General features: G+C 33.9%; 11 protein-coding genes across 11 annotated transcripts; 4 read left to right on the top strand and 7 right to left on the bottom strand.

Annotated features, from left to right (window-relative positions):
- Window positions 1-2,861: 2,861 nt before the first annotated feature.
- On the top strand, window positions 2,862-3,947 carry HMS1 (Hms1p; the record flags this gene model as incomplete). Its single annotated transcript, XM_071051434.1, has 1 exon — window positions 2,862-3,947. The coding sequence occupies one exon, from the start codon at window positions 2,862-2,864 to the stop codon at window positions 3,945-3,947; it is 1,086 nt and encodes a 361-aa protein (XP_070907463.1).
- A 918-nt stretch (window positions 3,948-4,865) lies between these two features.
- Window positions 4,866-6,560, bottom strand: DFG16 (Dfg16p; the record flags this gene model as incomplete). Its single annotated transcript, XM_071051433.1, has 1 exon — window positions 4,866-6,560. The coding sequence occupies one exon, from the start codon at window positions 6,558-6,560 to the stop codon at window positions 4,866-4,868; it is 1,695 nt and encodes a 564-aa protein (XP_070907462.1).
- Window positions 6,561-11,794: 5,234 nt separating this feature from the next.
- Window positions 11,795-12,532, top strand: CIN5 (Cin5p; the record flags this gene model as incomplete). Its single annotated transcript, XM_071051432.1, has 1 exon — window positions 11,795-12,532. The coding sequence occupies one exon, from the start codon at window positions 11,795-11,797 to the stop codon at window positions 12,530-12,532; it is 738 nt and encodes a 245-aa protein (XP_070907461.1).
- A 1,366-nt stretch (window positions 12,533-13,898) lies between these two features.
- STI1 (Hsp90 cochaperone STI1) lies at window positions 13,899-15,632 on the bottom strand (the record flags this gene model as incomplete). The annotated part of the gene is made up of 1 exon (XM_071051431.1): window positions 13,899-15,632. The coding sequence occupies one exon, from the start codon at window positions 15,630-15,632 to the stop codon at window positions 13,899-13,901; it is 1,734 nt and encodes a 577-aa protein (XP_070907460.1).
- Window positions 15,633-16,214: 582 nt separating this feature from the next.
- BUB3 (Bub3p) lies at window positions 16,215-17,177 on the bottom strand (the record flags this gene model as incomplete). Its single annotated transcript, XM_071051430.1, has 1 exon — window positions 16,215-17,177. One exon carries the CDS (start codon window positions 17,175-17,177, stop codon window positions 16,215-16,217), a length of 963 nt encoding a protein of 320 aa, XP_070907459.1.
- A 541-nt stretch (window positions 17,178-17,718) lies between these two features.
- Window positions 17,719-18,990, bottom strand: HST3 (NAD-dependent histone deacetylase HST3; the record flags this gene model as incomplete). Its single annotated transcript, XM_071051429.1, has 1 exon — window positions 17,719-18,990. One exon carries the CDS (start codon window positions 18,988-18,990, stop codon window positions 17,719-17,721), a length of 1,272 nt encoding a protein of 423 aa, XP_070907458.1.
- Window positions 18,991-20,093: 1,103 nt separating this feature from the next.
- On the top strand, window positions 20,094-22,346 carry RNJ42_01263 (uncharacterized protein; the record flags this gene model as incomplete). The annotated part of the gene is made up of 1 exon (XM_071051428.1): window positions 20,094-22,346. The coding sequence occupies one exon, from the start codon at window positions 20,094-20,096 to the stop codon at window positions 22,344-22,346; it is 2,253 nt and encodes a 750-aa protein (XP_070907457.1).
- Window positions 22,347-22,634: 288 nt separating this feature from the next.
- Window positions 22,635-22,955, bottom strand: HSP10 (Hsp10p; the record flags this gene model as incomplete). Its single annotated transcript, XM_071051427.1, has 1 exon — window positions 22,635-22,955. One exon carries the CDS (start codon window positions 22,953-22,955, stop codon window positions 22,635-22,637), a length of 321 nt encoding a protein of 106 aa, XP_070907456.1.
- A 536-nt stretch (window positions 22,956-23,491) lies between these two features.
- MCO10 (Mco10p) lies at window positions 23,492-23,686 on the top strand (the record flags this gene model as incomplete). Its single annotated transcript, XM_071051426.1, has 1 exon — window positions 23,492-23,686. One exon carries the CDS (start codon window positions 23,492-23,494, stop codon window positions 23,684-23,686), a length of 195 nt encoding a protein of 64 aa, XP_070907455.1.
- Window positions 23,687-23,873: 187 nt separating this feature from the next.
- On the bottom strand, window positions 23,874-24,515 carry SFM1 (protein-arginine N-methyltransferase SFM1; the record flags this gene model as incomplete). Its single annotated transcript, XM_071051425.1, has 1 exon — window positions 23,874-24,515. The coding sequence occupies one exon, from the start codon at window positions 24,513-24,515 to the stop codon at window positions 23,874-23,876; it is 642 nt and encodes a 213-aa protein (XP_070907454.1).
- A 314-nt stretch (window positions 24,516-24,829) lies between these two features.
- On the bottom strand, window positions 24,830-27,016 carry DDL1 (putative carboxylic ester hydrolase; the record flags this gene model as incomplete). Its single annotated transcript, XM_071051424.1, has 1 exon — window positions 24,830-27,016. The coding sequence occupies one exon, from the start codon at window positions 27,014-27,016 to the stop codon at window positions 24,830-24,832; it is 2,187 nt and encodes a 728-aa protein (XP_070907453.1).
- Between the last annotated feature and the right edge of the window lie 224 nt (window positions 27,017-27,240).

The raw sequence follows: 27,240 nt of genomic DNA, 5'->3' as shown, positions 1-27,240 counted from the left end.
GCTTTTGCGTAATTCTCTAGATATCTTGAAAGTCGAAAAAAAAAATTTTTTTTTGTTTCTTTTCTCTGAACTATTAACCAAAAAAATTACGTTGCCAAAGGGACCTCTCGTGTATTAATAGACCCCCCCCCCCTTCGATAACAGTTGGATCAAGCCCCTGTATATTAGTGGTAGAGCTTTTCGTTGTCTACAGCATTTCCTTATTTAAACCAAAAAAGTGGTCATTTTTCACAGTATTGCCTCTTCAGGTATTATGTTATATTATCTATTCACTGTTGAATACTTGATGTTAATTTTTGACGCCACATAGGAGAAAGCTCGAAAAAGAATTGAAGGAAAATCTTCCTTACTCATTTAGGTCTCCATTTGTTCCACGGTAATACTATTGGAGGTAGTATTTTGTTAATGTTTTTTTTTGTTTGCTAGCCATTGATTAACTATAATCCAAAAATACGTGAAACAATGAAAGGGGGGCCCGGTGGTAACGCAAATTAAAAATAAGCAGTAGAAAACAAATTAAATGGCGTTAATGATAGAGGTTAAGGTGAAGTTTTTGGTGTTAACTCTAAGAAGGAGAAAGGGATCGTGGTTCGATTTCTTTTTTTTTTTTACTTTGCCTTGAATAGTAGTAGGTCTATAAGTTTTCCTTTGGATGTGTTCCTACGATGTCCAAAATTTATTTTTCAGAACCCCTTATGCGTAGGGCATTTTCATCCTCAGTTGAACAGAATTTTTAGTACCGGTAATAAAATACAACACTGTTCAACTAATCCTAAACCCAACATCAACAACTTATGCAAAAGTAGAGAAAAAAGGGAGGATTAAAAAAATGTCAGAAAACAGCCCTCCCTCTTAATTTGAGTAGAGCGTTGGGAAGAATAGTGTAGGAATTTGAACGTAGTTTAACCTTTTCCTTTTCATAAAATGGAAATGAAAAATAAAATTCAAATGAAAAAGGAAAAACACCCATTCGTTTTCTCTATGCTCTATATTCACTAGTAGCACCTGATGGATAACAAAGTTCGAGTATGCTACTTTTGAGTAGTTTTTTATTTTCTACTGAATAGTCAGAGTGGACGCTCTTCCAGTTCGGCTAGTGGGATTTTCCAAATAAAATAAAGTGGACAGGATACACAGTATATGGCCGTGGGAAGTATTTTTTTGACGTTTATTGAAGGTGAGGAGAAGCATCTATATGCTCTACGTCCTAATCTAGGGAATACAAAATAATAGTATTAAAAAAAAAAAAAAAATTAAAAAAATAAAAAACAAAGGAACACATGCAGGTATTTTCAATTCGAAATTTGTTTGTATTTTGTCAATTTATTAGGTTTCTTTTTTATAACCATCATCCCAATCTTTGATGGTTGGTATTAACATAATCTTGAAACTACTCCAGGACCTACTAAACTAGTTTTGTCATTATTTCTCCTGCTGAATTGTTGCTTTTTCTTTATTTCTTTTTGTTGCTTTTTTAACTAAAATAATATTTTTCATTTTCCAATTATTTTTGTCATACGTTTCTAAGGATAACATAATTGTTGTACACCGATAATTGTAATCCTAATATCCCAAACTGGAGGAGGTGGGTGAGATTTTACTAGAAAGGAAGTAAACTTAGTAATAAATTTCGTGATTTTCCTGTTCAATTTAAATCAAACTAATTTAGATGTTTCTCCGCAGAGAATTACTAGTTTGGAAAAATTAGCAACAATAGTAATAGGAATACAACGTATTTTATAATAATGATGTTCTTTTTTAAAATAACGGAGGATTAGGGCACTCGTAACTAAGTTAATAGGATCGACAGTACTGCTTAATTGCTTTTGTTCGTGGTTCTTTACTTTTTTTGTTTTATTTTTTGTTTGGGTTAACATCTATAAGTAATAAATGCAAGTTTCGTTTTCCTTTTTTTAATGCTTTCACCTTCATAACTCGAAGTTACTTAAAAATAGATCTACTTATTATCCCTTTTTGATAACATAATATTTCTTTTTCTAACTGAACACAACACGAGATAAAGGTGAGGAGTATCATTTGAGTGATAGATTACACATGTTTGAGATTCAAAATTGTCAATCTTTTTTCTAAAAATTGTTTTTAAAGAGCGAAATAAATAGAAGAATCTATAAGAAGAATCTATAAGAAGAATCTATAAGAAGAATCTTCTCCGTCACCTACTTTTTTTTCCGTCGTTTTAATTTTCTTCCCAACAGTATCCAATTCTATATTTATTTCGAAAAAGTGTACATCACAGCGTTTGCATATCATCTGAGAGAAGCAAAATTAGTATAATTACTATCTAATTTTAATTACAATACCATTGCTTATTTGACTGAGTAATATTGCTGTCTACTAAGTGATACTACAAAATTGGATTTTTTATTTTCTATTTCGCAAAATATCGGACTATCTTTCTTCAATTTTAATCCTGTATACATATAAAAACGTCAGGGTTCAGAATTGATTCAAGTATTACAACATAATAAACATTGGTTACTTTAATAGTAGTGTTATAAATTCTACTATTGGAATACGTTTAGATAAGCGTTAGAACTAAAACTGCCAATAAGTCAGGCAAATATAGTGTGGAAAGGAAAGGAATTTTCTCAGTTCCATTCATAATCCTATATTCTGAAACCATCTCCTTGACAAATTACTGAAAGAATATTTTGTTCATTATATCCTCAATAGAAGGTTTTTGTTAGAGTGGTATATTGCACCTATAGAACATAAGAAGAATACATCTGTTGTATTCCCGAAACTATTTTCAAACTTCCTGGACATATTACCTGGTCATATTATTTTTTTTTTTATTATTTTTTTTTGGTTCCGTGTATTAATATTTGCTATTATAATAAATGACAAGCATAACCAACATGGCATTTCAAAAAAACCTGTTTTCAGAATTTGCAAATCCGGATGGACTGAATACAACTGAACAACAATCCGGAAATTCTCAAGATACAGATGGTATGATATATATTGGGACTGAAGACTTCAACCCGCAAGGTTTTTCTACTCATCATAGCTATATAGACAATGAGACACAGAGCTCAACTTCTAATCAAAAGAATATAAATGATAGAGGCTCACAAACTGAGGAAGTCAAGGAAGTTTGGGAAGATTACAAATCTGATGAAGATACTTCGATAACATCATCTACAGCTGACGAAACTAACTACCCGACACACCAAAGCGAAACCAATTATTTTGAAAATAGTATGGGAAACCAAACTACTGGCCAACTACGACGTCAACACAAGCATGATAATCCAGAGGAATTCTTCTCTATGGTACCACCACATCCGGCATCAGGACAGTTCTTCCCACGCAGTGGATACCTAAACTGGTTAGAGTCGGAAAGGTCGAATATTCATAATGATAGCATACATTCAGCTGTTAATGGAAAGCATGGCTTCGACTTTTCTCCAAATTATCCAACTACAATAACTGGCGCTCTTAACTCTTTACCTGTTGATTCAACATCGAAACCCATAGACACAAATTTGAGTATAAAAAAAGATGCTCAGCTCCCAAATAAGAAAAAAAATGTCAGTAAACCTGAAGGTAAAAAATCTGGCCCACCAAGCAGTAAACGAGCCTTGCATAGTATTGTTGAGAAAAAATATAGAACAAATATCAATGATCGACTAACAGAACTTAAACAAACAGTCCCTACTATTAGATTTACCTATAAAAGTATATCCAATATACCATTAACTGAAGACGATCATCGACAATTAAATGGTATGGAACCAGCTAAAAAATTAAATAAAGCTACAATACTTCATAAGGCTACTGAATACATTCGTTTCCTAGAGCAAGAAAATTCGGCATTAAAGATACAAAATGCCCAGCTTCAAAACATTATTAACTATTCAGTTAATGCTCCCATGGCTCACATGTATCCCAGACCTTCTGATAGAGGTAACAGTAGAAGGTGAGATAATTACTATTAATTAACTGCGCTCTTTATTTCAAGTATAGTAATCTATAACAGTAAGGATATCATTAAATTAACTCTCTTAGATAACCTATTCATTAACTTGTATTATTCATCAACGCATATTTTTTATTTCTTCATAATGGTAACCTTTACAAAGTTAACCTTTAATTCTATAACTCATAACCTAAGAACATTTTTTTTCTCGTATTGCTAATACAGTTTCCGAAATTCAATACTGTGTTGCATATTCATAATTACTCTGGTAGTTATTAATGATTAAACATAGAACGTTCCTTGTGTCGATAACTTATCCTACAAATGTATGTTTAATAACATGTTTTATAAATATAAATTTGAAAACCTTTTTTCATACTCAAACACTGGATTTAAAAAATATGTATATAGTTGCCAAAAAGAAGTAATTTTTACTTTAGAAGAAAGAAGATGAAATGAGAAAATTTGATAACGAAGTAGTTAAGAAATATGAGATATAGAAATGAGGGAAAATTGGAGGAAGAAAGTTGTGACATGACTTTTGAAAAGTTGTAAAGTTCGTTTAACATTAGAAGTGTGTATACTGATAAATACAGAACAGTTCTGCATGGAACATATTTTTAGATAATAATCTCTTAATGTTTTTCCTGTTTATTTTTGTTTGTTTTTCTCAAATGTAGTTCTTTAAATTATAAGGCCACTAGGAACCCATTTTTTTTCTTTTTTTGCATTACCTCTAGTCCTTTTCCCTAGGCGTTACCGAAAGAGGGAAAGTGGTGTGAAATATTTTCCTTTGCTTTTTGAATGTGTTAGAAGGATAATTAACAAATTTGTGCTTCTGATAACACAGCCTGGCCAATTATCTAGTACGTATAGTACCTTAGCCATCCAATATAACAGACAAAAAAAATTGCCGTTATGTTCATAATTTCTTTCTTCTTCTAAAGTATCTTAGCCTCCTTATTGGTGACCTTGATGAGGCCGTAGGTTCTTCTATTACTGAGTGAAAAGTATTCATATCACTGATGTATTGCGTTTCATCGTTTTCTATACTTTCATCGTCAGGCCTAGTTAATTCGCGTGTATGACCACTGTTATTATTATTTTTAGAGAAATGGTTATTATTAAATTCCTTAATACTACCAAAAATAGAATCACTATCTTCATTATCAGTGAAAGAGACGCTATTAATCTGTCGGCCAAGAACAGTTTTCTTTGAGACAATCAATTCTTTTTTTTCGAGTACACCAATTAATGCCCAGACATTCACTGTTATAAGTGCACGTAAAAAATAAACGACATTATATGCCCATCGTCTTCTATAATATTTACCAGTATTGAGAAAAATTGTGAGCCAATATGACAGAAAAAACAGCACAATATTGTAAACTAGAAGTGGTATAATATCTTGATATTCAGCCCATAAGACCTTCAATTGGTAGTACGTTCTAATTGAATTTTTAGTGATGAATCTCCAGAATCTAGAATTAAGTGATGTTAACCTTCGGAAGAAAGTATAGTGGTAAGGGCGGCCATAAGAAAAATATTGAGGATTATCATCATCGTTAATGTCTTCGCTTCTACTATAATTTTCAACTTCATCATATTTATTGTTAGCTTGACCAATCTCCTGGACCTTAGTTGAAAGTGCAAATGCAAAGTTCGTACACATGAAATTGATTATAAGAATAGCAAAGATAGTGTACAAAGCAATCTCCAGTATTTTGTAAGCTAACCTTAATGAAGGTTTATCCCTATGACTTAAAAATGCTGCAAATATGGTATCATCGATAACTATTAATAAAATTCCAAAAGACATTACAATTGTTCTACCTTTCCGTAAGACTTTTGGTACTATGCTCCGTTGTAGCCAACTAAAATTTGGGTTGGGATACATGTAAAGAATTATAATCAACCAGTTTAAATGAGCTAGCACACTACATACTAGTTCTACCACTATGGTTCCTGTAGCATTGACAATAATATGCTCATACTCGTCAGAGTTCTGATAATTTTCATAGTACTGAAGTCTGAAAACCTCAAAGACAGATTTTCTTAATATGATAGCTTCAAATATTGCGTTAACAACAACATATAGTAAAACGAATTTATTCTGTCTATTATGATTGTCTGATGGTAACAGCATAACAACGGCAAAAAGCATCCAGTAGGCGATGCAAATACAGGTCTGTGCAAAAGCTATCATAATAATACTCAATACAAATTTATCAGCACTAACTAGAGGATAAGATGAGGTTATATCCTTTGCTTGCATCGATTGTGAAATAATGGGTACCAATTGATTTATCATCGCTTGTAAGGAAGGATCATTCATAATATCATTGTTTTGACATTGAATATACACTAGTGGTGATCGTACTGTTGCATTCCTTATCGTAGTTGATGTTGAGTTATCGACGTATGATATCATACCACCTGAAAGCAAATTCGCAAAGCATGAATATACTATCTCACCATATTTTTCATTAGTTTTATTGAGTTCTGTAAATAATGTAGTATTAATGATATCACTTAAAGGCCAAATTGGGTCGGTGCAACCATAGATATCACAAGATTTGGCGATATTATGGTGTTTGGAATCATTCAAGAATAACATCTAGAGATTCATAATAAGCAAGGGGAGAGAAATTAGATTGCTGGTTTCGAGTATAATGTGGTGTGTTAATAAAGTTCCTAAAAATATAAAGGATAACAAAAAAGGAGGTAATGAAAATGAAAACAATAATCTGAAATGATAATTGGTTTGGGTTCTTTTCTTTATTTTATTTTTCTCGAACCAATTGAAACAGCAAGGTTTTGTGATTGTAGTATATTTTTTCTTTTGTTATAGTATTCTTATCTTGAACCAATTCCTTTCAACTTTATTCCTGGAGACAATGGCTCGTAGTTTATTCTTTATAATTTTCTTATAATAATATTAATAATATCTATCCCGTAATACCAATTATTAATAATATATCAGTAATATTCAACAATTATATTATGTCCAGGTGTAAAAATATTGCCCTGGCTGCTATTATTTGTAGACAGATAATTTCAGTGGAAATGTTAAAATTGTCAAACTGGATAAACAAGTCGTGTATAATAAACGGAAATAAACTAAATGCTAGTTTACAGAGATGTAGCAAAAAGTATGTATTCTAGCAACCGAGAAATATGGTATAGCAACCGCAGGAAAAAGCACTAGAGTGAACTGTAAACAAACAAGTGTTTACAAAAGCATGGACTTTGTGATCTGTTCTCCGTTTAAATCTATATGCAGACAATTCTTTTTGTTAATCACTTTCATGTGCATTATGCTCAGTTTTTTTTATATATTCAAGTTCTTCCGAACTTTTTATTTTTTTTTCCAGGTATTAGCTTTCATGGTCCTTGATCTCTGTGAAAAAGCGCAGAGACAATTTGAGCTAGACCAGTACGAAGGAAAAATTAGCACTAAAGTTTAATGAAGGGCCTTACTACTGCAACATCTAACTATGTAACGTACGTTATTTAAAGCGGCGTTATTTCAACGCAGTCAACTACAGAAAACAAATAATAGCACGGCTGATATTATTATTTATATTGTTTGTTATGTTCAGGAGAAAGACCATTACAGTACATTTCTATTATATTCCTTTAGGAGATAAGATTTTATGATATACGGAGTTAAAATCAAAAATAATAAATAATAACCGGTAACAAAGAAGGTAAGGAGAGGAAAGAGGAATTGGGTGGATTAGACATATGCCAGCTCGGTCTGGGTATATCGGAGGTGTATTTTGAGAGAATATTTGCTAAATAAAGGAAAATGGAAACTGGCTTGAATACATGAAACTGCAAACACTCTATTTACTCGATAATACTTGTTTAAATAAATTGAAATCGGATATTAGTAGAATATGAAATATTTTATAATTAACTTCTTCTGAAAAGAAATTATTGATAATCCAATTAGATGTTTGGATTTGAAGATTATTACTAACGATAATTTGATTTCCATTTTTAGTTATTATATTATATAGGTTCACAAATAATTCGTATTAAAACCTCTTTGCTTAATAGAATAGAAAGATACCATACATTACAATCATATATTAATAAACAATGAAGAAATAATGACTCCGTAAAATGAAGGTATCACCTGACTCTTGAAATAAATTGGTTTATCCTCCTCGAAGATTAATTTAATTAGGCACGGCAAAAAAAAATATGCTAATACTTAGAATTCATTTACACTATCATCTATGCACTAAAAACAGTGTAGTAAGTATGAAGACCCAGGAGGGTTACCTATTAGATTATTAGAGTTTGAGTGCATCATTAAAAAAGGTGGCTGAGGTTAAATTCTCGATAGCTGCATTGTTACATTCGAGAAAATTAGCTGTCAAAGTTTTTCCGCAGAGTATGTGGATTTCATAATCAATATATACGTCATTTCTTATTTCTCCGGCGTTTTCATTGAAAATCCGGATATTCTTAATTTTTCAATATTATAATGAGGGTTGATCCCTTCCTTTTCCCTCAACCCACCCATTGTTTTATGAAAGGAGGATCTTATTTTTCCGGCCCTACAATCTTTTCTCTACCCCACCCATTATGACCGCTTCTTGGGGGAAACATTCAGAATATGGAAAAACTCTTCGGTTGTTCTTACAGGTGAAAACCCCCTACCAGCAAATCTGTGGTACGTGTTATTTCATACAATCAAGTAGAAAGCATTGCAGTGGAGAGAGGGGGTAAATTTTCTCATAAAACCACCGCAGCAACTCATTATAGATATGAAATATCCATCATTGACACAAAATACATGTATCTTAGTAACAATTATTCTAGGAGATCTTCAGTGAGGGTTACGAAAATCATTGAAAAGAGTCAGGATCAACGTTATAGATGCCCCCCATTAACAGTATGCAGTAGTATAATCAATTCTTTTTTTTTCTATTATAACCCTCTTGCGTTCCATTGTTTAACTTCCAATCCTACCATTGTTGAGGACAGATACGAAAGGTAATAAATGAAAAGTCAGTAAACTGCGGGCTTTTATTCATGATTCCAGGTAATCAACTCTAATTTAACCTTGAAAATGATGGGTTAGAGAGCGATAATAATGCTGATCTATTTTATATTGCTAGTGCTTATTAGCATTGTTTTGGCTATCTAGTACGGCGAAATAAAAAATTAGATAATACTACTATATTTAATTTGATTGAATCCCTATTTGACTTGGTATCATAACTAGTGGTTATTTTAAGAATAAAAATATCGGATTTTCTATAGCCGGTTCATAGAAAGTAACGTTGATTAGTTGGATGGGAGAATAGAAAAGTTGTCTTTATTGTGACTCTAATTACTGATTCCATACTTCCGAATATTTTGTTGAAATGCGGTAATGTTTTCTTTTAGTTTTTTTGTTATTTAGGTTAATACACACACGAAATATATTCTAATAAGGGATCTATAACACGCACAATTGAGAGTCATACATGATGAAATAAAAGATTATTTAGAAAACTATATCAAAAAATACCCCTGTCATTCATGTAATCGGTTCTTAAATAGTATTTAGTTATTGGGGAGAGGAAGGGAATAGCATAATCCCTCTATTTCATAACATTTTGTTGGCCGATACCGGCTACACCTCTCTTAGGTTCATATGACCTTCACGCATACATAGACTTCAATAATTTATCTACCCTTCTTAAGGAAGGCTATCTTAGACCTCGAAGCACAAAATTTAAAAAATTAGGAAAATCACCTTATGTTAACATATTCTTCATATTATTTCAGTTGAATAAAAGAAAAGCAATACTTTACAATAATAAAATATATTTGGACAGATGGAACGAAGAAAAGATAAATGTTAGAATAAAAAGCGTTGAATACTTTTCCAAGAGATATGATATAAAAATATATATTAGTCCCTACGATACATTCTGCTAGCAATGAATATATATTGCTACCGAAATCGGGGCTCTTGCTCCGATTACTAGAATACTATCTACTAGAGAATACTATCTAATAAATTAATTTCCAAATCAGTAGCTCTCTCCCGTATGAACAATAACTAATATAAAATAAATATTCAGTACGGCAGGTATTTAATGAAGCAAAAGAAAAAATAAAACTAAACCTTATCTCCCAAAGGAACACTAGTACTAAAAGGGCTCTGATCTTCTAGTTTTCCGATTAATTGTGTATCCTGTAGGAACTTGTCAGAACTAATATGACGTATTATTGAGTTGGATGCGTTGTCACACTGTGTCAACCCTCATATATGTTATTTATCTTCCCTAAAAAAAAACAAAAAAAATACTTAGTTCTAGTCTTGGTATTAAAATGTACAGAGTTCAAAGTATAGAATTGAAGAGAGTAAGGGGCCCTAACATAATGCCGAAGAAGAAGGAGGCTTAAACTTTGCATCTTGTTTTGGTATTTTAGAACTCTTACCTTTTGGGTTCTCAGAAACTTCCATAGGATGAACAATGCAAGTAAATGGATTTATTTTTAGAAATGCAGCATTTTTTGTAGGGCCACAGTGACTTTTTTTTTCTTCGCCCGCTGTAGGTGCAGATGGAGTCATGATTATTTTAAAAGCTATCTCTGGGGCAGCCTTGCCACCAATTTTGAATTTATTAAAATTTTCGGAATTTGACAAAATGCAGAGAGTCAACCGTAGAGTAAAAAATAATATTCTATATATCCAAATATCAACAATCGGCTCTTACTGTACATAATTTCCTATTGGGATTATAATGATGACGAAATGTCAACAAATGAGGAGATAGAATAACATCATCTAGGCTTCATTCCTCGTGTTTTTCTAAGAGGCCGGTAGCCCACCCTTAATTCTACAGGAATTGTTATTCGCCCCGCCTGTCTTATAGAAAGTAAAACCTCCCCCGAGAAGACACTGCACTACTATTCAGGCTACTTGTCCATTCCTTTTCTCATTTGCTTATTCGCTGTCCTTGCATGCTCTAAACCCCCCCTTCCCCATTGTACTCCCCGCAGAAAAAGACCATTTTTTCCCACTAAGCTTTTAATTTTTTTTTCTTTGACACTTTACTACCCGCACTAACATTAATGCCTGCGTCATTTTCATAGATTTTCTAATGTATTCAATTTATGACCCAACTCCTTCGCCATCTTCTGTAAGGCAATACCCGATCTTAATTGAGAAAAAGCAAAAAAATCAATAGTGGCCCAGTGCGGGTACTCTGGTAACCTTAGAACCCTCATGTTTGTTTGTTGTGTTTTTTAACTCCCTCCTCACCGAACTCATTCCTTTCATTTTTTTTGCCTTCTTCATTTCTTTTTTTTTTCAGAGAGACGACAAAAAAAACCCATCGCTTTTTTTGAAAAACTGGAGCAATCTTTTCTTTCCCATCAAAATATCTTATGTTTTCATTGTGAAGTAACCAAAGGCTACCTTTTTTTTCGACATGAAATAATGGTTAACAATTTAGAAGTTTCTAAATCTTATTACTTCACCCACTTTCGACTAAACAACTTTTTTAAAGATATTTTGTTGGGTACGGGATGTAAAAGGAAAAGTAAAAGGGCGTAACTCTTTGCATATTACATGATTCCGGTATTGATCGCCATTTGATAAAAAAATATTAGATTACTTGTCTCTTCGAAATAGATCATGAGTTTAAAAAAAAAGGTATATATATCAAAGCTATTTCATAACAACTCAAATAATTTTAATTCGTTTTTCTGATTAACACCTATTTAAATTTATATAATCCATCATCAAACACAAACAACTATAACTACAAATACAACTAAATAAAGTTGAAAAATTAACTAACACTCAAAAACTTAACAAAACTTTTTCCTAAAAAAATGATTAGACAATACAACTACACTGAACAACCACAATACCATGTGTCCCCAAGCACCCCTAGAACCAGTGTTCCAGTTATTACTCAAATGAACCGCGGTCCTATGTGCAACACACCATACTACCAAACCCAACCAAACTACATAACATCTACTTCTGCTATGAATAATCAGGCTGCTACTGCTATTGTTACACAACTTCCCCCAATCCAAAGCTTGACTCACAATTTGATGCAACAACAACAACCACTACAACCAAATGTTGTGAGCAGAGGATCTGGGAGTGTAAGTCCTGTTGGTATGTACACTCAACAACACATGCTACGTGTTCCGGTTGAGGATAAGGAGAGAAGAAATTCTATTAACATCGGTACTCTATGTCAAGAAACCGAAGATAACTCTTCCAAAAATAATTTGCCAACTCCAAGTGACTCTACCGCTCCAACATCCAGAAAGAGCAGTATTTCATCTGATTTACCAGTTTACAACAACGGTGAAAAGTACAACGAAAATGGTGAATTGATCGGTAAGACTGGTAAGCCATTGAGAAATACCAAGAGAGCCGCCCAAAACAGAAGCGCTCAAAAAGCTTTCAGACAACGTAGAGAGAAGTATATCAAGGCTCTAGAAGAAAAAGCTAGACAATACGATAGTCTACTTAAGGAAAACTTGGAACTAAAAAACATGGTCGAATCTCTAAAACAGGGTAGACCGGTATCTGCTAATATGATTACAAAATAATGCTATTAATCGTATTTAAAGATGCGTTGCTATTTAAAAGACAACGCTTTTTATTTTTACACATTTAAACCCTGTTTTTTATTTTTCGGTTTATTTTCTTTAAACAGGTATATTTAACAAATGAAACATAAATCCAAGTTGTAACGAATTCATTAACCTCTAATATAGAACTTTCTAGATTTTTATTTCTCCTTCAATTATTTAATTTTATTTGAGCCTTTAATTTTTAACGATGTATATTAATCAAACAATCTCTTCTTTCGATTTTTTTTTATATAATAGTTCGATGTATTCTAATATTAATTCTTTCCCAAGGCGTTTCTTATGCTGAAAAGAAGTCAAAGAAATTTTATTGTCCGACTTGTCAGGCTACTATTTGCAAAATAGTTAATACTCCATTGGTATCCAGGGCACGATCATCACCTCATATTTGCTATCTTTATTCAATTACATAGAATATCCCGTAGTAAAGTGTAGTAGAATATCCTTTAAAGTTTGCCTTACATATTGTTGTGATGTGATGCGTAAGGCTATTCCCCTGAACTCTTTTGTTTTTCTTCGTTTCTTTCTTCGTTTTATTCTTCGTATCTTTCTTCATTTCATTCTCAATTGTTACCCCCCATTTAGTTTTCTTTTTCTTCCTTCGCAGAAATATGTGAAAAAAGCACTAAAATGGAAAATCATAATTTTGCACTAAATTCTCTGCACCAAAGGTTGTGAGGGACGGAGATAAAATAATCTCCTTAGATAAAATTAGACTGTTAGAAACTTACGTACCTTTAGAGAAAGGCTTTGCTCTACAGTGTCTTGCTGGTATTGCTATCCTTTTGAGGATGTTCTAGAACACGGACCGGAAGAAATTCGGATGTGTGCTATATCAGGCCTTATGAAATCATCAATAGTCATCATTACATTATCGTTAACAGATTTATCTCACTAGGCACCAATGTGTAAGACTGGGCACTTTTGGGTTAGACTCATGTATACTAGTTATCGGAAATTAAAAACAAATCTATTTTTACATACTACAAATTATTTAATGAAAAAGAAAATAATTATAGTTATCGTTAGTATTGCTTACCAGTAGGTTATTTCCTCTTACATACAAAGAATTATTATTATTAGACGTAATGTGTTAAACAAAAAAAAATAATATTATTATTATAAAATCTTGGATAAAAAGAAAAGAAATCTAAAAAAAATTATTCTCTTTTACATTATGCTGAAAGCCCTATGCTAAAGGGGAGTGTACAAGCTGAATAATACAGTAAAGTAAGCAATAGATCCTCCAGGAATTGGGATGATGTCAGACAAAAACTTATAGTGGGGTGAATTTTTAATTTAAATTTTTTTACGGATTTTGTAACTAAGGCCCGGTACGAATAATACCAGCTGCGATAAGTGTTTGGATCTTCTTGAACACATCAGGATTCTTCATGTGCTCTTGTAGAGCGGCAGGGTTTTGTTGAGCTTGTTGTAGGATACTCTGCATAACAGGGTCTTGCATAATCGCGACAACCTCAGGATCCTTCATGGCTCTTTGATAGACTTCTTCTGGGGTTTCATTGCTAGAGGATGGCTGGAATCTTTGTTGAGTAGCTTTGACGTAAAGTTGATCAATCTCACGGACACTAGCACCATTATTTACTTCAGCATCCTTACTTCTGGCAATTTCTAATGTTTCGATTGCAGCAGAGAACTCCTTCACAGCAATTTGAGCGGTGGCTTTTCTGATGTAGGCTCTAATGAAGTTTGGATCCTTTTCTATGGCCTTGTTGCAATCTTCAATAGCTTCTGGGAAGGACATTAACTTTGCCAAAGCAGCGGCTCTGTTGGAGTAACCTCTAGCATCCTCTGGGGCTCTCTTGATCATTTCAGTATAGGCCTTTACGGCATTAGGCCAGTCACCCTTGGTGAAGCATTCCTTACCTTCAAGACGAGCTTCCTCAGCCTTTTCGGGATTAATATAAGCTTCTGCTTCTTGCTTCTTTAATTCTTTTTCAGTGTTTCTCAATTTAGTCAAAATTTCAGGTGTACGGTGTTCAGTTAGAGATTTTTGATAACATTCTATAGCCTTCTTGAAATTGTTGGTCTTATGGTAAACATTACCCATACGAGCAAAAGACTTCGCAATTAGCTTATAATCAGTTCTCATTTCTCTACCCTTTTCAATGGCCTCCTCCAAAGATTTTAGTGCTGTTTCTGTTTCACCCTTTTCAAATTCGGCTGCAGAACGATTATTCAGGTAAGTAATATCTTGATGTAATTCCCAAGCAGCATTATAGTGCTTGATAGCATCGTCAAATTGACGAGCCTTGTAAAATTTGTTACCTTCAGCCTTCTCCTTTTCAGCTTCTTCTTTATTAGAATTGTCATTTTCTTCAGCATCGACCTCCATAGGTTCACTTTCTTGCTGGATAGACTCCTTCTTCTCCTCCTTTGGCTTTGGAGCTTCCTCCTCCTTCTTAGCCTCAGGTTCCTTTGGCATAGAATTGGATTCTCCCAAGTCCATATTTAAATCAACACCCATTAAAGTAGCCATGATTGTCAACAATCTTTGGTCGGTAAATAGATCTTGAGAAATAGATTGTGGGTTAGATTGGTAACCGATTAGCTTTGCCACAAGTTGAGGATCCTTCATCAACTCGCTAGTCTTTGGGTTCTTCTTCAAATTTTCTATCATGTTAGGGTCAGAGAACATTTTGGATAGACCAAGGTCTGGCATACCTTGTCTGGATTCCTGGGTTCTGTGTACCTGATCCAAACCATCCTTAGCTGCCTGGTTGTTTGCATCCAATTCCAAAGCCTTTTTGTAACTACCTTCAGCTTCATCTAAGTCACCAAGACCAAGATGAGCGGCACCTAATCTGTTGTAACCTTTGGACCATGTTGGGTTGATTTGGACACATTCTTTAGCATCGCTTAGAGCCTCGTTAAACTTCTTTAATGAAGCATAACTTGCTGATCTATTGGAGTAGAAGACGTGATTTGGAGTCTCAGAGACCTCAATGGCCTTCGAGAACATCTCGATTGCCTTCTCATAATCCTTAGCAGAAAATGCAGCGTTACCCTGTTGCTTATAGTCGTCGGCGGTAGTCATATTGATAATATTTTTTGCTTTACTGTTATAACACTATTGTTTCACTTATCGAGGCAACATTGAATATGAATCTATCTAATACCGCCAACAGAAAATATGCTCACCTTTAAATAAGTTGATTCTGTATATCAGATTTGTAGCCCTAAGTCAAAAGACCCCCATACTTACCACATTTTCTACAGAAACACCCGTAGATATTTGCTTGCCCATTCAAAAAAGTTTTTCTAAAACTTCTCCGGAAATTCTCTGGGCTTCAGTGTTCTGGAAGGTTCTATCATAATTTACGATAAAGTATAGTAGTATCACGTGTGTTAGTATAAGGATATAGTGGGTTATTATATGATATAAGGTGTTGTAATTTCTAGAATTGTGGTAATTTCTAGAATGTATTTACCTGAATCTAGCAGCTAGCTTTATTGATTTTAGCACACAAGTGTAAAGCATTGTAATGGTATGTGGTAGAGTTGTTGCCTCTCGTTGCGTTTCCTGCCTAATCTAGGTTAATATATCATGTAAGTGTATGTACTAGTTATTTTTATCAAAACTGTCATTAATGCTTTGAACTTTAAATAATATTGTTTATTATAAGAATTCAAGGTATACCCTGCTTGGTTCTAACTCTATATTTTCATCTATAACCGCATTGGTTTTGAAGGAGTCGTCAGATGTGGCAACACATAATACTTTAGAATTACATGCAAGCTTAACTACACTATTTTCATTAAATTTGTCCAACTGTCTTGTTTTAGTCTTCTTTTTAAGATGCCAAGCTGAGACACAGCCGTCGGAACCTCCTGTGAAAAAGGTATCTGTGTTTGGAATGAATTTGATAGCATTCACTGGATATGCCATAACAGTATCCTCTAGATTGTATTTATGGCATCTAAAAGCAAACCGTTCAGTAACTTGATTGAAGAACTCCACAGATACACGACCATCGATTCCAGTACAAACAAAACCATCTCCCTCAGGTGTTATTACAATGTCCCTAATTTGGAAAACCTGGCCGGAATCAACTATTTTACATTGGGCATCCTGGACCAATGGTAATGTTAATTCCAATACCTTACACTGTGTAGATGCTACAAGTAAAATATTGTTATTAATTGACATAGAGAAGCATTTTGTCGGGAGTTGAGTACTCATATCAACTGTATTTGTACTAGGGTTTATTAATTGTAAATATCCATCCCAAGACCCTGCTATAAGTTTTGAACCGTATCTGCATAACCCACTAATTCCATTCCTAGCTATTTGATTTTTTGTGCTTTCTAGAACACCGTTGTCAAGGTCGACTTTGAAGACCTCACCATCTATTGTTCCAATATATAGGTAATAACTAGAGTCAATCCTTAGATAGCATGAGCTTAAGATCGGAGCAGATGCGGTAACTGTTTGAACTAATCTACAATTCTTATCTTGATAATTTATTTTGTAAATGTTTAAAGAGCCATTCCACGATGTCACCACCAGTTGATCTAACTCATCGATGAGTTCCAAACTACTAATATAATCATTTGGGACACTTTCTAGTTCATATCTCATTATGAAAGAATAAAGTTATCTGGTGTCTAGAAACATAATTTACAAATAATAGTACAGGAATTAATATTGCGAGTTAACGTTAATTGAACTTAAAATATAAATTTGACTTTTGGCACTTGTTTCTGTTTTTGTTTTTGTTTTTATTTTCTGCCGCCTTATTCTGCGAAAACGCATCGAAAAGTATTCCTGCGCATTTTGTTACCGGATATGCTAATTGAAAATGTGGGAACGTAACTAAGTAATGGACATCATTATAATATCATTAATTCATTAAATATTATATACAACTGATTTGGTTTTCAGTTACCTGCTTAAAAAGAAGCAAAAATATATAAATAAAGCACATAACACTAAAATTTACTGACAACAATCGAATTTTTGAACTCATTTCAATTCTTTTTTATAATTTAATAGCAAATGCTATAATTAAGGATTGGATATTTTTTTCCAATGCTTCTTTACACATGACGTATATAAAATGAGTGGATACCAATACTGTAAGGCCAATTTAGCATCTTTTTGGCTGCTTGCCAATATACTTTTAGATATTGACAACACCAAACGGTTTCTTTTTGTTTGGGTTTTTCTTTGTAGTACAGTAAGTTTTACTAAATTTTTTAGGAGACCTCTCATCGAATGAATTCTCGGGAGTTAATAGCTTTCTTTTAACGCCATTGAGAGCTGTTAGTTTAACTGGCACTGGACTTCTTTTCATAGTAGGAGTACTAGGAGGGGTCTTCATAGTTGTTTGTTCCATTTTCTTCATCTTTCTAAGTTCACTAGCCTCCCTTTTTAATTGCCTTAATGAATCTACTTGCTGCTGTGTTCTGAAGAAATCGGGTATTTGACTTTGTAGGTATTCCACCCATGAATCACAATCGCAACATATTTGATAATCGATTATACCATTCCAATTCGATTCTGCGAGTTTTGTTTTGTTAATTAGTATTACAATCCCATTCTTCTCGTGCACTTGTTTACTGATTTGTTTGACGACCCTTTTCACACCATCGACTTTCAAACTAGTTCCCATAATTATAAAGAAATCGGGCTTACCTCTATTAATGTCTGAGTTTAAGCCCTCTGAAATGATGTCACCGGAGGGATGGTTTTCACCATATAAAACAATATTTGGTCTTAAATAACCTATGTTTCCAATGCACCTCTTCCCTTGTTGTGTTCTTTCGCTATTCACTCTCTCGCACTCGGGACATGAGGGCAGTTCTCCTCTTCTGAAAAACCTCGCCAGATATCTATTCCATTGGAACTCATGGAAACATCTTGTACATGCCAGCGTGTTCAAGTCTCCGTGCAACTGAATGACATCTACTGTTTTCTTGTTGTCATTGCTTCTCGATATTGAGGTTTCAAAGGACGAGTTCGAGGTCTCTAACCCCAGAATTTCCTCTAATCCGTCTATATTTTGTGTATAGCACCTCAGCAGTTTCCCTCTGTTTTTCAAATGTGCGATAAACTTATGTGTCTTTGTGGGTTGTGCAAGTTTGACACTAGAGTATAACTTCTCCATGAACGTAGCGAACACTGAGATCTTCATCTCGTCCCGAAACAAAGATATATCAAACATCTCCTTCCCTGATCCTATCGAGATATCAGGGTATTGTCTCTTCACCATATCGTACAACCCTGTCGCTGACCTGAAATCAGGGATCCCTGCATTACACGAGATCCCCGCACCCGTCAAGAGAATAATCTTTCTCGACCTATTCAACTGCTTGTTTATATTGTAGAGAATATCATCATCTAATTGTACTTGTCTCATACTCTCCGTGACAAGAGTCTTCCTCTCATCCATGTTTCTATTTTTATTATTTTTTTTATTTTTTTGATTTCTTCTTTGAGAGGAGTGTTGGTTTTGTTTTTGCTACTTATACTATCTATATCACTTCATTATAGCCTTATACCTTTGTCATAATCTAATAAATTATCACAATGAAAACAAAAAAAATATATTGTTAAGAGACGAGTTTAAATGTATTGGGATTACCCGATCGGGAAATACAAGAATTTTACCAAAAAAAATTAAAAAAAAAAGAAATTTACAAATTTAAATACAAAACTCATCACATACGATGTAATAGTGCCTCAACTTTCGTATTAAAAGATCATATGCTTTTTGTAATCCCGAAAAGTGAATAAGAACAAAATGCCAAGAAATTAAATTAAATTTCAGAAGGTAAAAAAAAAAGGGGGGGAAGGAGAATCATATGATCTACGGATCAGGGAAAGTGAAGAAAAACGCCGGTTTTAAGGTCCGAAGAATGGGATGAGAGAGAAAAATAGGAGTTTGGTTACGTAAGTCTTTACTTCAAGTTGGTCCGAGGATGACTAAAGAGTTTAAAAAGTATAGAACAGGTATAACGTCATTCTTAGAAGGGGATGCAGGAGAGAGGTGTGGTATGGATCGACCGTAAATGCATAGAAGATGATCCTATCTTCTTTATTTTCTTCCGTGGGATTTACAATGAACTTGTAAATCAAGATTCGAAATCAAAGATCTTTATCTTAATTGTTATTAAAATTGTATATATATTCGAAATCAAAATTGATTTTAGAGTAAAGCATGAAAAGTGGAGATCATTATATAGCGAGAATTTATATTGAAGGTGAAGGGGGCCAGCATACAAAAAAGAACGTTATACGGCGATCTCTTAGCGAAAAAGGGGTGTGCGAGGCTGTGTAAAAGAACAGGGTTACCTTTAATACAAATAATTTAAAAAAAGGCTTATTATATAGAGGCAGGAGTTAACATGGGGTTTTCATTAAACTTATTTTACCTCTGTTTATATTTGATTGTGTCTATATTTGTGGATTTAGCTGGACTAATCTGTGGTAAAGAGACAAAGAAAGTAACATATTAAGAAAATTACAAAAAAAAAAATAAAATATAACTAATAAATGCCGGATACGGATGTGACGTTGAGGAATGCGTATAGAGATATTCGAGTTTATTATGAGGGTCCAGAGAGTGAGACGTTGTGGAAAGATATAAGGCCGTCTGTGTCGTATGATACAGTTCCAAAGTATATTGGATATGCTGCGACGGAGGATATGGAAGGTGGGTTTCCCGGTGTGGAGATTCAGAAACACACGTATCCAATCAAGACAGATCTGAGTCGCCAGGGGTCTAATCGTGGCAATCTGGTATTTATAAATCCTAAATTCCTACTGCATAACCATGTTTCCTCGGATGATGATTACGAGGTGGAGAAGATCAAGAAACGGATCTTTGATTCAGGATCTAGTACTGCCAGTGACAATCCTTTGTCGTTGACTAGATCTAAGAAGTCAGAGTTCAACTATACTGTGGATGGGAAGATTATAAGATCGGATTATCCTACGAAACCAGTGTTTGTGAATAAAGTCATTATCAGATCGAGAACGAATGTTAATTTCGATAAAAGGTGGGAGGAGCGGAAGAATACGATATATCGAAATATGGAAAATAAAGATAAGGTATTCATATATCCTGATATACTCTTTCCACAGCAAAGGGAAAAGCCTCTTATTATGGGTGATGACTATGTTCCTATTACCAGAGAACAGCGAAGGAAAAATAAAATACTGACTATAAAAATGCCTAATCCTACTCTACCTAGAACAATCGTATGTTACATCTCTGGTAGAAGACATTCGTGGGTGGCATTAGATTGGGTCGTAAGGAGACTAGTAGAAAATGATCATTTAGTAATAATTGCTAATATTCCTAGAATGACAGGACGTAAAGAAACAACAAAAGACAGTGATAGGGACACAGAATGGGTGTCTGGGTATTCGTTCAAAGAAATTGATGATATTATATTGAACCTGTTTGACTATGTTAAAGTAATCAAAGAGGACAGTAAGACATTGAAGGTAACGATAGAAATCTCTATTGAAAAGACCAAAGGTGCTATAATAGACGCTATCAATGTGTACAATCCGGACTATATTGTTCTCGGAACACTAAGGTGGCAGAGATATGAGAATTTGGTATGTTACAGAGGCAGGACCTTGGTTGACTTGATATGTACTACATTCTCTATTCCGGTATTTGTGGTCCCTGCTAGAAGGCTGTTTGCTATGGAAAGAGAAATAGAAGGTGCAACACTGGAAAAGGTTATTGAGATACAAAAATCGAAACAAGGTAATCTAAATGGTCTGATGGAAGAAGCTCAGAGTCTCAAGATGGTTTCTTCTGACTCCTTTACGTTCTGGTCAAAGAATGAACAGAAAATTTTAGATGAAAGCTATTCCAGATCCCCAATTCCAGAGGAAGACGATCGTAGGAACTCAGCAGATATAATATCTAATGCATCGAGCTCTACTGATAGATCATCCTATGCAGCTGATCCTGAAGATTTCGGTACTCATTCTATAACAAAACAAGGTAGCCAAGCGAGACACTCTATTACTGAAAGTAATGGAAGCGTGGTTTCACAATTAAAGTCGATAGTGACGAATAATAGGAAAAATATGATGTCTGAATTATTTGAAATAGCCAATAATCCAGTAGCTGATCCTGAAGCTAAAGAAACTAAGCTATCAAAGCTTGATGTTATTATTAAATATTCACTTGAGTCTTCAACGACCATCAAGGTAATAACCGAAAATTTAGATGAAGATCACAGTGGGTATGGTGTGCTTAAAAGGGTTATTACTGGTGATAGTGCTAATGACTCTGGAAAGCCAATGCTCTCGATGGTAGATACTGTTCGCCGCTATAGTGCTAATGATTCCGATAAGGTTGAAAAAACTAGGAAGAGATTGTCTCAAATCAAATTTGCCTCAGATGTAAAAAATCTAGATGGTAATGCAGCTTTAGGAACACCTAAAAATTACAAATACAGTGCATCACATTCTAGTAGCGGACACTCGTTGAAACACGTGGACTCTAGTGAATCTGTTTTGAGTTTCACCTCGAACAACAGCAAGAATTCTAAAAAGAGCTCTGAGAAGAACTCAGGCTCCTCTTCTTCGAACAAATTCTTTATGAAAGTTCGCAGAAGCTCCAATAGCGACCAAGTAAGCACAAACTCATCTATGTCAACTTCAAGGTTAAAATCTCCGAAACCGAGAAGAAGTAGTACTGGTACTACAGAACGTAGATCTTCAACAAAGTCGTCCGCGAAGAAAAAAATTGGGAAGATATTCAGTTTTGGTAACTTTTAATTTTTTTATTCCACACATATAACTTGCATTAATGATTTTTTTCATTGATTTTTAATTTTTTAAAAAATCTTTTATAGTCATCTCTAAATACTATTAATTGGAAATAAGTTAATATTCCTAATAATTGAGTACTAAAAACATATCTATTATGTATTAAACTTTTTTTGGTTTTTGCAAAGAAACCTACTACATAATTTGTGATGCCAGTTTTTGCTAGTTCTTTCTGTTATTTTTTATTTACATGTATTTTTATTTAGAAAAACAAAAACCCTTGTGTTTATAATTTACTTATTGTTCTTGGATCTTAGCCAAAATCTCTGAGTCTCTGAACAGAATGACTTCATCATCGCCAGACAACTTCAATGTAGAACCACCGAATTGTGGAATCAAAACTTGGTCACCTACTTTAACTTGTGGAACAACTTTGTTACCGTTAGCATCGGTGAAACCAGGACCAACAGCCAAAACCTTAGCTTGGTTTAACTTCTCAACATTCTTCTCTGGCAAGTAAAGACCAGACGCCGTCTTTGCCTCAGCCTTAATTCTTTGGACCAACACACGGTCTAGCAATGGAACAATGGACTTAGCAGACTTCAATAGAGTGGACATGGTTATTTAGTATTTGTTTTCGTTTTGTGTTGTGTTATGGTAATACGAATTTCTTATCAGTTCTGTATTTCAAATAAACGAGTTTGTTTCTTGCTTATAACCAGGTATTTATATATAATCAAAGCAAGTCCACTCTCGTTGTACCTGTTAAGAAGAAGAATTGAGAGAACTAAGCTTAACCAAAAAGCGGGATCCCTTTGAAATGGGAATGATCACACAGAAGAAGCCGTAGAAACTGTCTTAATTAGTACTTTTTTTTTCTTTCCAGAAAATTCTAAAAAATATCCGGGTAAATTAAAGGTTTCTCGATTTCTCATGCGTTCGAATCCTGTCAGGAGGATCTTTAATTTATGGGGTGGGTGCGGGTCAAATAACAAAACATCGAAAATCAGTTTATTAAGAGAGCCAATTACCGGGTGGACTATTAATAAGGGGAAGGATAATTTAGACATTGACCTTTATTATAGCTCTTTTAATACTAGCTATTGCTTAAGTTAACTGAGTATACTAAAGTAAGAAAGAAAGGAAGAATAAGGATGGCTCAAGCTTATAGAATTTTGGGTAGAAATGTGCAGCCACATATTCTAGCAATTGCGACTTTAGCTACAGTTGGTGGTGTAGCTGCTTATTTCTCAACTGGCGAAAAGAAGAAAGAAACACCAGTTTCTACAGGGGGAGACGATATAGATGTAGAAGCACTATTGAAATCGTTAGTTGATGAGAAGAAATGAGACAAAAATAAAATCAAATACCTACTATCAAAACAAAATTATATATTCAATTGTTTGCTTTTTTTTTAATTACGTAAATATAAAAGACTAATGAAAAAAGGATGAAAATTATTTTAATCTAGTTTTTCTTCAATTTAAAAAAATGCATATGTGGTATTTCGATTTATATTATTTTTTTACTAAAATCTCAAAATAATAAATCGTCAAGAGATTGTTGGGAATCCTTCTTAATAAGAGCAAGCATACCTTCTGGTAGTATAGGGTTTCCATCTTTATCAAGAACGTATCTAAAAGGCATTTCAGTGGCCTCCTTTTTGCTGAATCTGAACTCTGGGTAGTCGATGAATTTTATGTCCTCGAATTTCTTTTGTTCTTTCACGATGATCTGTGTGGTTCTGATGGCAGTATCGGTGGTCATTTGTTTGTCACCTAGTCTTCTACCAACAAGCATACCTGGGTAAGCTGTGTTCAATTCTGTGGTTCTATCTCTAGGTGGATGGTCACCCAATATACCCCCAAACACAAAGTAATCAAACTGTTTAACATCTTCTGGCTGTAAATCTGTTTTTGCTCTAGGATCCAACAGACAAACTCTACCGTTTTGAAGTGGTTCCCACTCGGGAATATCTTGTGTAATTTCTGAAAGACCCTTAGTAGTCCATTTTAGACCCATCTTCTTTAATCTTTCAGGTATATCTTCGTCTTTTGTACCTTCTGGTAGTGAAGAAAGAAGTAAATTGTCAGAACCGACATCCCTAATGATCTGAGAATATTCCAGGATCACCCATTCACTGAAACCTTCTTCCATGTGCTCAATTATATACTTCATTTTCGAGTTGAGGCCTATTTATTGTTTAAAATTAGAAGTAGTTATTTTTGTTTAGTGAATAATTATAACTAAATGATATATGCTACTATTTGTGTGAAGTAGACTACTCTTCAGCGCCTTGCTAGAAATAATCATCTCATCGCATTTTTTATTTTTTTTTTTATTCTTCTTTTTCTGACCGTACTCGGTCATCACTAATTTTTTACTATTATTGTCTCTCAATAACCTTAACCTAATAGAGTAAGAATATATTATTTCATAAATATGTAGAGTGTATAGAAAATGTATATGTACGATCGGTTTCATTATTCAGTTTAAACAGGATTAGTTTCTGCTTCTTTGTTAATGAAAGCATTATTTGTGATTTCTTTTTGAGAGTCCTTCTTCACAGAATTCTTCGATTGTCTTGATTGGTAGAGTTTAGACACCTTAACATTAACCTTCTCGTGTATCTTATGCCCAGCTAATATCTCTTTAAGTATAAAACCAGCGATGTCTGGCTCTTCGAAATATGAGACATGGGAGCTTAAAGCTGAAAGCACGTCTACTTCAAGGAAACTACTTGGAAGTGCATAGTCAATACGGCCAGTATAGTTCAGTTTTTGAAGCTCTTTTTTAAGATCAACTGGGAGCTCAATTTCTATTTTATTACCATTCTCATCTTTACCATTGTCTTCTGTGTTCTGATTTATAGGAATCTCTTTCAATATTTTACCTCCCAATTCGATAACTTTAGAGGCAATGTTATCACTTTCCGACCAATGTGGAATGTAGCTATGTTCATATTTTGCCAGTCTTCTATCAATGAGAGGTTCTATCCTATACGCTACTGGGTCACATACATGGAATACATTGTAGAGGTTAGAACATTTTGGTGATAAAAGCTTCAGTTTATCTTCTATTTTCTCCTTCTTGTCGGTACCAATTCTTGTCCTTTGAATCAGTTTCAATATCCCAATAGGTGAACCAATAGAAAAGAAGTTTTTTACTTCAAAATTTAGTGGATACTTGTCCTGTTTAGATAAAATATCAAATAAAATCATACTTCCTAAAGAATGACCAACCAAGTGCACTTCACCATTAAAATTAGGATTGAACGTCTTGAATCTTTCATAAACATCATTTAATTGCTTTGTTACCTCTTCCATGATCATTTTTTTGTAATATGGTTCCCCATAAAGTAATATATCAAATATACCATCTGCAAGTAATTTCCTAAAAGGTACAATACCGTCGATGGTAACTTCATCGAGAGTAGGGAGCTCAGGATCTTCTTCATTGTTAGGATCACTCTCTGTTTTGAAATTTATAGAATGACGCCAGGTTATCGGTAGAACTTGAACATTTGAGTTACTTTGCCAATCTTTGTACCTATTCAACTTGTTGAGATTCTGTAGCTTCTCTGCAGCATTATAAAGTTTTTTCATGTTTGATCTTAGTATATTGACTGTATGAACAAAGTTAACATATTCATAGGTTTTCCCTAGTGTCTGACCTATGCCGTGAACTGATAGAATTAAATGATTTACTTCTCTGTAGTTACTCAACTCAGTTTTGTCATTCTCAGAAGAAGTTGACTCCTCATCATAATAATCCTGCTCCATTTCATTTTTCATGTATTGGGCTTTATTATCATTACCATTTCCATTAGCTGTGCTTGAACTATCATATATTGCGCTTGTTATTCTGGATAGTATACCAGAATTTGATTCCCAACTTAACATATTTCCAATTTTTCCTAAAGTTGAGTCTTTTTGGTTAGATTTTGGCTTTGAAGTTGCTGTTTCACCTTTCTCAATGGCATTTTTACTTCTTTCTTTATTAGACGTTCCATGTTCTGAGTCATAACCCCTAATTAACTTCATTGCATTTATTGGGATTGATTGACCAATGTTAGACCTGAGGAAGTTTAATTGGAATTTACCACAATCAATTGCTTGTAATAGAAAAGCAATTTTTTTGTCTATAAATAATACAAATTTACCTTCTTCATAGTCACCTTCTAGTTCAAATACATCCTGTAGATTGGCAGATTCGTTATTTTCCTTCTTTAATTTTTCTAAGGTTGTGAAATCAACTTCATTATACTTCTTTTCCAGTTCTTGGGCCAGCCGAGAATCTAAAGGTTGGTTTAAAGAATTGAACCAGGTTCCCCTACGAACTTCATAAGTAGGACCTTTCCAATAAGAAGGTATTAGTTCCATATTTTTCAGGTCAACATGAAATAAATAATCTTCCTTTACTGGTATTACTTCAGCCACTTCTTTTTTGCTATTATCCTTTTCTTGAAAAGACTTCTCTAATCTGTCTGAATCATTCTTGGAAAATGCTATAAATTTCTGAGGTTTTTTGATCGTCTCTACTTCAGGAGATTGGTAAGGATCAGTCTTTGGCACATCTGTAGCAAAGAACCAGTGTTGCTTAGTGCAAATGTAACGCAATCCATATTGAACATATTTAACTTGCCGTAATGGTGGGCTCACCTTAGCAAAAGTAAACATAGATGATTCAAAGAACAAATAGCTGATTGTTTATCTATAATACAGAAGATGATATATAATTTTTTATGTATACTGCACAACTAATATCTCGGAGTATAGAAATATAGGGAATATATAGTTCTCGATGAGTGTTTTTTTCCCTTAAATATCATCCGAGCGCAATAAAGCAGTTAAAGTTCCGACAATAAGAAAGAAACGCCATATCATTTTTATATTCCATACAA

This window comes from Nakaseomyces bracarensis, assembly GCF_045282275.1.
Source record: "Nakaseomyces bracarensis strain CBM3 chromosome Unknown Scaff6_1, whole genome shotgun sequence".
NCBI lineage: Eukaryota > Fungi > Ascomycota > Saccharomycetes > Saccharomycetales > Saccharomycetaceae > Nakaseomyces > Nakaseomyces bracarensis.
This window is presented reverse-complemented; position numbering and strand designations above follow the sequence as displayed.